The 13,254-nt window shown below is 36.8% G+C and overlaps 1 protein-coding gene across 3 annotated transcripts in view; it reads right to left on the bottom strand.

Moving 5' to 3' along the window:
- The window catches only part of OLA1 (Obg like ATPase 1), a 176,923-nt gene that overhangs the window by 4,059 nt on the left and 159,610 nt on the right, over window positions 1-13,254 (bottom strand). For all 3 annotated transcript variants that reach the window (XM_035304521.2, XM_054257510.2, XM_002749327.6), the window contains 2 exons: window positions 2,801-2,941; window positions 2,030-2,126 (listed from right to left, as the gene is read on the bottom strand). In XM_035304521.2, the coding sequence (XP_035160412.1) occupies window positions 2,030-2,126; window positions 2,801-2,941 (238 nt within the window). The remainder of the gene's footprint in view (window positions 1-2,029; window positions 2,127-2,800; window positions 2,942-13,254) is intronic.

Raw genomic sequence — 13,254 nt, 5'->3', positions numbered from 1 at the left:
TTTGATCCGTAGTTGGGCTCAACTAAAACTTAGTTGAATATCTGCTCAGATGCCAGGTATACAATTAGTACATTTTCAACACTGGGTAGTATCTGTGTAGCAGATTTAGCACAGATAGATCAGTAGATATTAAAGAAATGTAGCTTTGTTTTTCCTAACAGTCATCCACAGTTTTATTGATTTAAAAGCAGTTGTCTGGTTTTGGTGTAGGTTTCATTTCGATTTTCTATTCTTCACAGTGGAAAAAAAATAGATTTTAAAGTAACTTTCAAGCTGAATTATCAAAGGTTTTAAAAAGATAAAAAGCCCTCAAAATTTCAGCTCATCTAAAGAACATATAAAAATCAATATACAAAGGGACATTTTAAAGACATTTCCAACAAATCATGTTGGAAATCTACGTTCAGCAAATAACTGTGAAACTCTCAAGAAATTTTGATAATAAAAATTTTGAACATTTTGTATAATATTCCCTGCCTCTAACCATCATGAAGGAAATTCAAGTTGATACAGGAAAAGAAATGTCTTATAATTACCCCATATGTTATATTACAAGGATATATATTCCACACACACATAACCATGGAAAGAAATTTGAGAAATAACGATGACCTAAAGGGTGCTTAATAAAGCATGTTAAAGTGATAAGGAGTCTGACACTAGAAAGCACAGTTTTTACAATAAAAGATGTATTGGGTTAATATGGCTACTCACTGATGCTTACCTGACTAAATATCTTAGCACATTAAATCATGAATACTTATAATCAGTCTTAAGATAAACCAGCTTTCACATTTTCAAGCCCAGGGCATGCGATCTTTTCTACCTCCACATACTTAAGGTAGAAAGTTTGAAGGCTTTCAAATACATCTTTAAAATGTGTAGTAAAAAAAAATAATAATAAAGTAAAATATATAGTAAAAATAAATCCTGGCAATTTGTTTACCAACTTGGATTTGCTTTGACATTATTTTTTAAATCTATATAAAAGGACCTTGGTTAGAAGTCAATCAAACATTTTTTTACAAAGAAGCGAGGAGATAAAAGAAAAGTAAATCTCACATTCACACAAGGCATTTAACATTATGTTGAACTGCCTCCATGTTTCTATCCATATTAAATCAAAATACGTGTAACAATAAATTACAGTAGTCACTGAAAACAGGAATCAAAGCAGCACTACAATTTATTGTGTGCCTATATTTAAAAAGCATAATAAAAGACTGAGTAAGACACTATTTCTAAAAGTTCTGGCATTATTTTTATATTCTATAACACACTATTTAGGATTATATACATTTCAAAATATTTTTCAATAGTAACTACTGTGTTACGATATATTTACATTTAAAAGCAAACCATTACAGTTCAGTTTCTATTGTCCTCTGGGAATAAATTAGTCATTCTCTCTGGTTGTATTCAGTATACATCAATTTTTAAAATACATATTACATTTTTAAAGAAGTAAGATTGAACATATAACACTAAAAATAAACATTATTTCTACAAATTCAAATTTTAAAAGGCATGAATTATTACACGTTGAGTTTAGCTTTTCGAGCCCAACTGTGTATCTATGAAGAGCATAATGATGTCATATTGCTTTTATTGCTGAAAATGTAATCCGAGCAAAGCAAAGGAGGAAAGAACCACCCGCAACCCAAACAAACTTAGCGAATACAAAATGAAAAGCAACATCAATTTCACTGCAGACAAACCCAGTCACACAGATTAAGCAAGCACAATACTGGTGCGTCTTATCTCTGACCACAGGAGGAGGGTAGACAGATTCTACAGGATGAAGAAATTCAGACTATGTAATAGGCAGAATCAATTGTTACCTGCCTCAATCAATGCCGCTCCACTTTCACTGTTCAGCAGCTCACAAATAATTAAAGTTATCCTGGACAAAAACCTCATCTGTAATGACTAGCTAACCGCCACCATGACAAACTTCAAAGTCAGTGATATCAATCTGAATTCAATAGTGTGGAACTGGATATAGCTGATGAATAAGTATGAATCTTACCCTGATGGTCCATGCACGCACTTCATCTGGGCCTGCAGTGAAAAAGTATTCTAGCTGGAGTGCTGCAAATCCAGCCTTAATGATCTTTGGCAAAGCACTGAAATCAAATGAAACAAATTCACCCAACATATAAGTTGATTGTGCTAGAAATTGATATAGAGCTAAAATTATTCATTTCAAGCAGAAAATGTTAAAGATATTAGTAAATGACCATTCATCTTTCATAATACTTGAAGAGGTCAGAAAGCAAGAACTATATTTAAAAACCTCTCTTCTAAAATTGGTTTTAAGTGTATTAGCCTGAAGATACTATTTTGAATTGTTTACTATTTAAAAAAAAGAAAAATTATGACTATTTTCATCCAAAATTAATTATTTTTAGGACGTGGGTCACAAAAGCAAAATTATTTGATTGAAATCTGATATTTAAACAATATATTACTGTTACTCAGACAAATTTACAGCAATTGATTTGCCCCTCCCCCTCCCCCACTGAACATGACGAAAGAGTTTTGGCGATCATTCCTCTTAAAAAATATACATAACTAATACCTATGTTATAATTAAAACACTGTACGGAGATGACAGATGACAGTTAAAAACTTAATTTAAAATAAATCTTTTCACTCTGTCTCATGGTAAAGAAAGGAGAAGATTCCCTCTTTATAATGGTAATTACTCTGTCATTTATTATTCTATCAGCGCAAGCAATTAAATTACTGCAAGGAAATAGTTGATAATAAAGTGTAGGGAAAATGAATGCTAATTAACCTTTGTGTCATGTTCGCTTCCAGATACTTCTGTCTCTCCTCAGCACTCAATTCTTGCAACTTGAGTTCCAAGGCCCCACTAAAAGGAATGACCAAGGCGCCTGGGTCATACTTGTCCACCCACTCTTTAATTTTTATCAACCTGTAGACAAAAAAGGGCACAACATTATCTTGTAGTGCATGCATGGCTGTACCACATTCATTATTATCAAGTAGCACATACATATTCATAAGAATTGCACGGTTTTATGATGCCATCTTTTTGTGTATAGCTTTCCAAGGTCAAGGCATTAACAGGCAGCAACTGCTTCAGGTATACGCCATAATATTTTACTGTAACCTAGTTTTACTTGAGCACATCATCTATGGGGACTATTATATAAATATTTAAAAACTTTTTTTAGTTACACTAAAATTGTTCGGTATTAACATCTGTACCCTTGAATAAAGCTTCCATTTTGTAATTTTTTTGTTTTCCTTATTTTACAAAGTAAATTTTTAAAAGTTCTGTTTGTACAGGAATCATACCTAAAAATACCAGCTGATTCTGAAGAGCCCTTCACAAGTAACTAATTTGTTCCACCCAGATATCTATATGCCTGGTTTAGTTCCTTCATGGACTAATAGAACTTACAGTGGTCACTGGTTTTGAGGAAGATTTTTGCTAGCCAAAACAAGCATGCACAGAAATACAGATTTATAAATATAGTTGATCACATATGCAGTTCTTATGAACCTGACTTTTATGAGAACATGAATAATACAACTGCAGAGGAAATAAATTCCTTTAATCACAAAGGATTTGGAAAGCCAAATCAGTTTTGGAAACTGATCCTAGTTGTCACCTGAAAAGACATTATTGAGTCATTTTTTTTTCTTTCCAAAGCATGGAGTGTTTGGCAAAGTAGTGAATTAGAACATAAATGAAATAAGTGTAGTGAATATACTAATTAGGTTCAGATCCTAACACTTTCCCAGCTTTTTATTACTGGGCAGATTACTGAACCTTTCTAAGCCTCAGTTTCCTCACTTATAAAACTAGAGATAATAATAGTACATATTATACTGTAAAGAACCTAGAAAAGTAAAGCCTGCAAATAGTAAAGAATTAACAGTTACTATTATTAATTTTCCATCTCAGATAATCATAGCATACATTCCTATCAATCTGGTACTGAGTTTAGTGTGAGACTGTACATTCCATTAAAATATTCATTAAAATTATGCTATAGTCTTACATAATTCCACTAGTCTGCTATATTTAGACAAAGGTTTTAATAGTTATTATGGCAAAATGCTGTGGCAGAAGTCCTTTAAATAATTAATGTAAATGCCACTTTAGGGGAAAAGAAAAACAAGAACTAAATCACAAATCCATCAATGGCAGGGAAGCAGAGTCATTAGAAAATTAAGACCATGGCCCATGGAGAAGGATTTAGGATGGAGAAAGGAATGAAAAAAAAAAAAATCACACAACAGTTTGCATATGTTTGTTATACAAAGGTAACTACTTGTTTAATATGTTATGTTATTTGTGTTTCTGAATCTTCATAATAGTATTTTTCTTTTGTTCACATCCTAAGAAATGGACCAAGCCCTAAGATTTATTTTGAAAAAAAAGTATGTTGCCTTTAAAATGAAATTCAAACCAGATGTTTTCTTATCCAAAATTATGAAGTACAGGTTAAAAAACTGTGAGGGGACTGAAATTGGTACTTGCGTCTATGATGACATTATGGTATTCTATGTTACTTCACAGACTTACACTATTCAAACAAAAGTCCATATTCAAATGTTATCATCAATGGTTCAGTAACATACTTTTATTATACAAGTCAAAGTCAAATATGTAGTTTTAAAAAACCAGATCACATACCAAATACAGATTCAATGAAAATGAAATAAAACAAGCCCCTGTAAAAGGATAATATAAAAATATCATACATATTTTATTTCATAAATATGGTCAAGAGAACTAATAAAACGAGAACTGTTATGAAACAACAAGATAAATAATTACTTTAGCTAACACATCAATTCAGAATAACAATAGTCCTACCCTGTCACTTGAACAGCCTTTCCTGCAGAGTTCTCAGAGGGATTATTTGCATTCCTCAGGTGTTCTATTGTACAATTCAAATGAATAAAGACTTACAAATCATTCCTCTACCGCCAATGTGAGACTTTGATCTGGTGAATACACTATTGTACCTTAACTATAATTGGCAAAAAACCTGACAGTGTAGAGCATCACAAGCTTAATAACAAAGGAGAATATCTCAAAGTGTTGACAGATGATCTTCATAATGCAGAAGCAGAGCTGGTACATTCTAGCAGTAAATGAGCACTGAGGTCTAAAGGTCTCTAAAGTGACTGACATCAGACCTGCTATAGCCTCACTAAAAGAAAAAGGTACCGTGGCACTCTCCGGTAAAGTGAGTTAGGCTCTTTGCCTGCAAGCTTCACTTTTGTGACTTTCACTGTCATAGAAAACACAGGGAAGATGAAAAGTGAGTTAGGTTCTTTGGCTGTCTGCTTTACTTTTATGACTTTTACTATCAAACAAAAGTGAGAAATGCCCCAAAGTGATTTTTAATTACATCTATGAAATAAACCTAGGGTAATTTCAAAATATTATTTGATGTCAAGATTGCAGACTGAAATATATGTGGTGTATCTATTAGGTCTGATGGTTACAAAAGTGTGATAATGAGGCCAAGATCACAAGTTTGAACCCCATAGGGACCAGTTACCTTTTGCAGAAAAATGTCTATTCTCTTGCTACAAGCCATACCCCAAACTATAGCTACTCATCTCAAAAATGTGTGCTATTGGCACATGAGGGCTATAGAAAATTAAAGTTGAGCTCAGTACCAATTCTAGAAAAACAATTCCAAGCCATTCTGTCAAAGTGTCTGAATAATAATCTCTATGCACAAATGTTAGCAAATGTCTAAAGAAAGTCATCCAATTGCTAGTGACCAAAATAATGATGACGATATCGTCAAAGAACATTAAATTGTTTGGTGTGTGGGAGGAAAAGGAACAGTAGAGACAGTAGACTCTTCTAAAGAGTTAAACTGTAAAGCCTTTCCTAGACTTCATTTTGCAAAAATATGTCTGAGCAGATTATTGCAAAGAGATCCATCCTTCCCCATAAGCAGCCAAAGCCACACGTGATTTCCTCAGTGTTAGAAGTAACAAATGGAAAGAGGAAATGCCGTTAGTTGTGTTTTTCTCCCTGGTAGTGAGACCACAGCAAGGGGACAAAGACAACTAGTCTTAAGACTAAAGGATGATACTTTGAGATACACTGGCAGGTTGTGGTCTACAGCGGGAGTCTTCAACCCCTGGACCGTGGCCTGTTAGGAGTCAGGCTGCACAGCAGGAGGTGAATGGGGAACAAGCATTTCCACCTGAGCCCTGCCTCCAGTCAGACCAGCGGCAGCTTATATTCTCATAGGACCCCAAACCCTGTTGTGAATTGCACATATGAGGGATCTAAATTGTGCGCTCCTTATGAGAATCTAATGCCTGATGATCTGAAGTGGAGCAGTTTCATCCCAAAACCACCCCCCACATCACCCATCCATGGAAAAATGGTCTTCCATGATACCAGTCCCTGGTGTCATAAAGGTTGAAGACCGCTGGCCTACAGATTCTTTGGCAGAATGAGATCATTAGTATTAAGTTAATATCAAATTTCCAAAAGATCAGGTCTCAAATTTGCTTTTAGTCTTGTAATCTGACTTTCTTAGCCAGTCTTAAAATTTCAGATTTCCAAAATTTGATTTTCCCAGGGTTAATTTACATTGCTTCTTTTCTCAGATATGAATTTTATTACTAAAAATTCTATTTGTTTCTTCCAAATCTACTTGCTCTAATTGGGCAACATTTTACTCTTGTTTAATACGTTCTTTGTCCTTTTCAACATTAATTTACACGTTGTTTTCAGAGAGCTTTGACTTGTAGTTTCTTGGGTATAACTCCCCTCTCAAATCCTCCAGTCCCCACTTGTCATCTGCTAATGATCTTTGAGGACAGTTGGTTCCTGCATATGTGCTATATTTGTGTGTGTGTGTGTATGGTCATTTTGGCAGCTGCAGTTATGTTCCAAGGGAGTGTGGTGGTCCCCAGGGTTGAGATGTATCTGGAGTAGTCTTGTGGTTACTTCTTCTAGGGAGAGATCTAGGGAGGGTCCTGGGATCAAGGGATGTTTTATTAATATGTTTTTCAGCTTAGTGTTTCTGCACTTGGTTATGGGTAATGCTACTTACAGTGCTGTCCAGTTTCTAATTTCCTGGGAATAACAGTTTCCTCCCTTGTTTGGGAGGAGTGAGGGGTATTTTTCTAGTATCTGGTCAGGGAAAGGAAAGCTTCTTCTGGGCTTTATGAGTGAGCTCCAGTATCTACAGCCTCAACATGTTCCTTGACTCTTATTCCTATAGGGACACTAAAGCCTCTAAACCACATAGAGTAGCCCCTACTTTTCCAATGGGGATACGTTTCAAGATCCTCAGTGGATACTTAAACCCTCAGACAGTACCAAACCCTATATATACTATGTTTTTTCCTGAAATTGAAAACTGTCCACGTATTCGCTTAAAGGAAGCACTTTATGGCTTCTCTTTGGCATATCCAAATTGCCAGCATCACTACACTTAATAATGCCTTTGGGGTCATTATTAAGTAAATTAAGGGATACTTGAACACAAGCACCATGATACCTTGATGGTCTGGATAGCCAAGGTGGCTACTAAGTAACTAACGGGCAGGTAATGTCCACAGCAGGGATATGCTGGACAAAGGTACACAATTCACATTCGGGGTGGTGGTTCAGGATTTCATCAAGCTATTCAGAATGGTGTGTAATTTAACACTAAAAATTATTTATTTTTGCCCATTTAATATTTTCAGACTGTGGTTGGCCATGGGAACTGAACTCGCAGAAAGTGAAACTGCAGATAAGGGGGAGCTGCTGTATTAGCTGAATTTTCTCTGAAGGCCATGCACTGGTGACTTCATTCTCTACTGTTACTGAGTTTCCTTCTTGTTTCTGGCACTTAGAGAGTCCTTTTCTTGCTTTCAAGTCCTACTGTATATTCTAAAACTGCCACACCATCATCAATACCAATTTCTTCTGGTTATTGTATCTGGGGTTTCTATGTATTATGAACAAGAAGGAAGGAAGCTTCCTGTATTGGTCCAGCTCACCATCTTAAGGGGAAGCCCTCCATACTACAGTTACATGTCCATTCTATTGCGTTCTAACACAATAGCTTTCAAACTTTTTTTGACCACACCCGCCAGTAAGGAATAGATTTTACACTTTGACTCAAACATATGGTATACAGACATATTATTTTTACACACATTATAAAGGGAACAGAGAAATCCCAACAGTGCTATTTGATATTTTGCATACAGAGCAAAACCAAATTCTTGCAACTTAAAACACAACCCTCAAATAATTTTCTCTAGCATATGTTAGTAAGAAATTTATTGTATTATTTTTCCCACCTTAACCTTTCAACTACTCCTAACCACTCAAATTCTGATTACAATTTCTGAAAATCCTTTAGACTCCATCCAACAATAAAGCCAAGTTATATTACCATTTATGGCGTCTTTGTTGATATATATTAGCATGTTCTCAAATCTGATTATTTTATTTTTTGATATCAAACTATACTTAGAATCTTTTAAAAAATGTTACATATGGTACTATTAGAACCTTACAAACACATTATATAGTTATCTGTGTGAACTTATATCTTCACTTAAAAAAAATAATCAGTGATACATTGCTTCTCTGATTGCATGTAACTGGTGGCAAGAACTATATCTCAATATACACAAAATGATGCAATTTACACAAAAGAGGCTCCAGGGCTGGTTAACTGAGTAACTTAGCATCATTCAGTCATTAAGAAGTTGGCCTTTACTAAGCTAGCTCCCTTATGCTGTTTGTGGTATGAATGTACCGTTAATCCAGGGGGTTCTGTTAAACATTGAGGTCATTTCTACCCTTCTCCCTTGAGGGTTTACACTCATTTCTATTACAACTGCTCAGAGTCCCAAAGAATGACTTCAAGATATCAGAGTCCTCTTTACCACTTTCCAAATATGATTGCTATACATGAATGTCAGTTTACAGTATTAACCTGTCAACCTGTTATAACAAGTTTATAATCTACGCTAAAATCAATACCACAAACCACATACTAACTAAAATGTGTCACAAATAATATTCTTTCAAAGTCAAAAATTTAGCTCTAGAAAATCCAAAATTCTCAATTCTTCAAAATTCTTTCAATAAAAGTATTAAAATACATCTTTACTTTCATTTTATTTCTACTTATAAACATTCTCTGAATGGAGGTTATTAAGGAAGTCTGTGGTGAAAATAAAAGGGAGAAAGAAGAAATACCAAAAAAGCAGTTTCTAGTTTAACTGACTAATGTTTGTTTGAAAGCCTAATCCCTCTTCTAAAAGAGAGCTAAGGCCAGGCTTGGTGGTTCACGCCTGTAATCCCAGCACTTCAGGAGGCTGAGGCCGGGAGGACTGCTTGAGCTCAGGAGTTCAAGGCTACAGTAACCTATAAGAACACAATTGCACTCCAGCCTGGGTGACAGAGTGAGATGCTGTCTCAAAAATAAATAAAGTTCCATCTTCCATATATGTAACAGACTTTAAGTTTCAATGTTCTCGTCTGACTTCATGCAGTTGTACAGGATAACATAATTACAACTTTGCTACTCAAAGTGTGATCACATCACTTGTTTGTGTGATAGAAATGCAGGAATCTTAGCTGGTCACGGTGGTTCGCACATGTAGTCCTAGCTATTTGGGAGGCTGAGGAAGGAGGATCCCTTGAGCCCAGGAGTTGGAGGCTACGGTGAGCTATGATCCTGCCTGGCCAAAAGCGTAAGACCCCATCAAAAAGAAACAAAACAAAACAAAAAAGAATAAAAAGAAATGCAGAATCTTGAACCCCACCTCAGATCAAAATCTGCACTTTAACAAGCTCCCTGGATGACATTCATATGCATGTTAAATTTTCAGAAGCACTTAAGTAATTTGAAAATAAAAGCACATGAACTGAAAAGTATGAAAATGTCTGAGATATAAACTAGAAGCAGATGTTGACAACCTATACTGCTGATAGCTGAAAACAGTGAAAATGATAGGAAAATTCCTGCTTACATTTCCCAGGTTCAAAACCAGCAAAGGAAAATGTCACCAGAATTTCAGGAAGTATAAGGAAAATGCTCTGAATCCTCTGCAATTTTGAAGAAGTTTCAAATTCATAGTAAAAATAATTAACTAGTTTAGACAGAATTATTATGGCCAACAGTGTCTTACTTTGTGAAACATTAATTATTGTCTAGGTTTAGTGGCTCATGCCTGTAATCCCAGCACTTTGGGAGGCCGAGGCAGGCAGATTGCTTGGGCCCACAAGTTTGAGACCTGCCAGGCAACATGGCAAAACCCTGTTTCTACAAAAAATAAAAAATTAGCCAGGTGTGGTGGCCCATGCCTGTAGTCCCAGCTACTTGGAGGGCTGAGGTGGGAGGATCGTTTGAGCCCAGGAGGAGAAGCTTGCGGCGTGCTGAGATCATGCTACTGCACTCTAGCCTGTGTGACAGAGTGAAACCCTGTCTCAAGAAAAAAAGAAAAGAAGACATTATGCTTTCCTTATCCTAATAAGCCTCAATACCTGGAGAAACATCTGTAGTAAGTTAGCTTTGGAGTCTAGATTCAGAATATAAGAAGTGATTCTAGCACAGAGGACTGTGAAACCCAAATTTATATCAAGTGATAGATATATTACCACAAACTGTTCCCTATGAAACCTCACAGAACCACTGGCTGAAAAATCCCCTTCCTTTTAGTCACTATAATAAGGCAGCATGTGTGTGTTATGTGCAAGAAAAGAAATTCCAGAGAAATGGTGATTCCTGGGAGCTGGGTATGGTGGCTCTTGCCTGTAACCCTAGCACTTGAGGCTGAGATGGGAGGATTGCTTGAGACCAGGAGTTTGAGACCAGCCTGGTCAACATAGCAAGACCCCATCTCTCTAACAGAGAAAAGGTCATTCCTTTTGTAGCACATAAAAATTGGATTTCAGACTTTCTGTTTTGAGGATTAAAACAGAAAACTTTCTGATACTAGTGATAACTGGAAGGCTCTCACAAAATTGAAATGACAAGTGTTATAACAAGCAGCCAATCTTAAAGCAAATTAAAATGTTTAGCAAAAAGGCTCCACTTTAAAAAAGTTCTTTGCAATGAATAAACAGGTGGAAAGAAAATATTAGTTTGAGTTAATCACAGTTCCCCATTCTCCAGGTGGCAAATGGTTTGGGGAGGCATGTGAACCAGTTCTGGTCAAAGAAGCCAATGGAGTTTGTGGGAGGGCCTGCTAAGGGATTTCAGGAAAAAGTTTCTTGAGGTCAGGGACTGTGGCTTCACTATTATATCTACAGAAACCTCCTAGGACAATGCCTGGCACAGAGTGGATGCTCAAACATTTTCTAAATGGATAATACGGGGGAAAGAGTTTCAGCTAATAACTAGCTGAGTGTCTCCAGGTGTTTATTTAACATCTTTTAGCTTTAATATGCTAATCTGCAAACTGGTCTAGGTAAGTAGTTTTCAATCTTGTCTGAGTTTTGTAAAAGGATTTCCCAAGGTGGAAGGAACAAAAAGCGTAGGGAGAACAAGGGAAGAAGGGACAGTGAGGTGTTGGATCTTCCACTCTTGCATTTCCACCAGAGCTGCTTCATTTTTATATGCTGGGCTTCTGCGTAAGATTTTATCTGAAGACAGAGTTCTGTTGTTTTTAACAACTCTAAAGTTCACTGGTGAAATTATCTCTTTCAGATGGAAAATTCTGTAACTTTATGGCACATGCCAGAAATTAAACAAGTACAAGTACTGAAATCTTCAGGTATTCCATTCAGATTTCTGCTTAAATGTTACTTTTCAACATCTTTAAAAAAATAGTGGCCAGGCACAGTGGCTCCTGCCTGTAATCCTAGCACTTTGGGAAGCTGAGGTGAACAGATCACCTGAGGTCAGGAGTTTGAGACCAGCCTGGTGGTCACAGGCCAACATGGTGAAACCCCATCTCTACCAAAAATACAAAAATGAGCTGGGCGTGCTGGCGTGCACCTGAAGTCCCAGCTACTCGGGAGGCTGAGGCAGGAGAATCCCTTGAACCTGGGAGGCAGAGGCTGCAATGAGCCAAGATCGTGCCACTGCACTCCAGCCTGGGGGACAGAGCTAGACTCTGTCTTAAAACAAATTTAAAAAAGCCTTTCCCTTTCCATTTTCTGTCAGTCTCTATTCCCTTACACTGATTTATTTTTATTCACGGCACTTACTATATTATGTACTTAATGTTAATTGTCTCCCATCTGGCATCAGTGGACTCACCTGATCAGTTATTAGGCCAAGAAACTTTTGAATATTTTGTACACTGCAGCATCTCCATCACCACCTATAATGGTGCCTGGCATAAGCAATTGCTCAATAAATATTGGTGGATCAATGAATAGGAATGAATAAAGTTGAAACTTAATCTAAAAAAGACTAGGTAAAAGAACATTAAGGGCTGGGTGTCTGGGTGGTGGCTCATGCCTGTAATCTCAGCTCTTTGGGAGGCTGAGGCAGGCAGATAATTTGAGCCCAGGAGTTTGAGACCAGCCTGGGCAACATGGTGAAACCCCATCTCTATAAAAAGTACAAAAATTAGGCATGGTGGCATGACCCTGTAGTCCCAGATACTTAGGAGCCTGAGGTGGGAGGATCACCTGAGCCCAGGAGTTCAAGGTTGTGCTGAGCTGTGATCACACTACTGCACTCTAGCCTGGGTGACAGAGTTAGACTGTCTCAAAAATATATTACAGTGGGGTTATTTTCATTCCCAGGTTATATCTGTGGCTTGATCTACTACAATTCAAGTCTGAACCACCAAGCTACTAACCACCTCAAGGTTCATTGTGAATGTACAAAACAAGCACCTCAAACTTTAAGATCATTCCCAAATCTCAGGCTTCTTACTCGGCTTCAAGGCTACTAAGATTTGTGTTCATGCTAAGTGGCCTCCAGCAGGTTACATTTTTGAAACATTAAAGCAGTGTTTCTCAAAATACAGTTTGTGAACAACCTGTGAACCCAGGCTTTACAAAAAAAAACTAAATTGGCCGGGTGCAATGGCTCATGCCTGTAATTCAAACAATTTGGAAATTTGGTGGGCTTGGATCGAGGAATTGGAGAATAGCCTGAGCAACATAGTGAGATGCTATCTCCATGAATAATAAAAAAATTAGCCTGGCATGATGGTGCGTACCTACAGTCTCAGCTACTCAGGAGGTTGAGGTGGGAGAATCACTTGACCCAGGAGAGGCTGCAGTGACCCGTGATTGCACCACTGCACTGCACTACAGAC

The sequence above is a fragment of the Callithrix jacchus genome, chromosome 6 (assembly GCF_049354715.1).
Source record: "Callithrix jacchus isolate 240 chromosome 6, calJac240_pri, whole genome shotgun sequence".
NCBI lineage: Eukaryota > Metazoa > Chordata > Mammalia > Primates > Cebidae > Callithrix > Callithrix jacchus.
The sequence above is the reverse complement of the archived record's forward strand: the minus strand, read 5'-3'. Positions and strand labels throughout refer to the sequence as shown.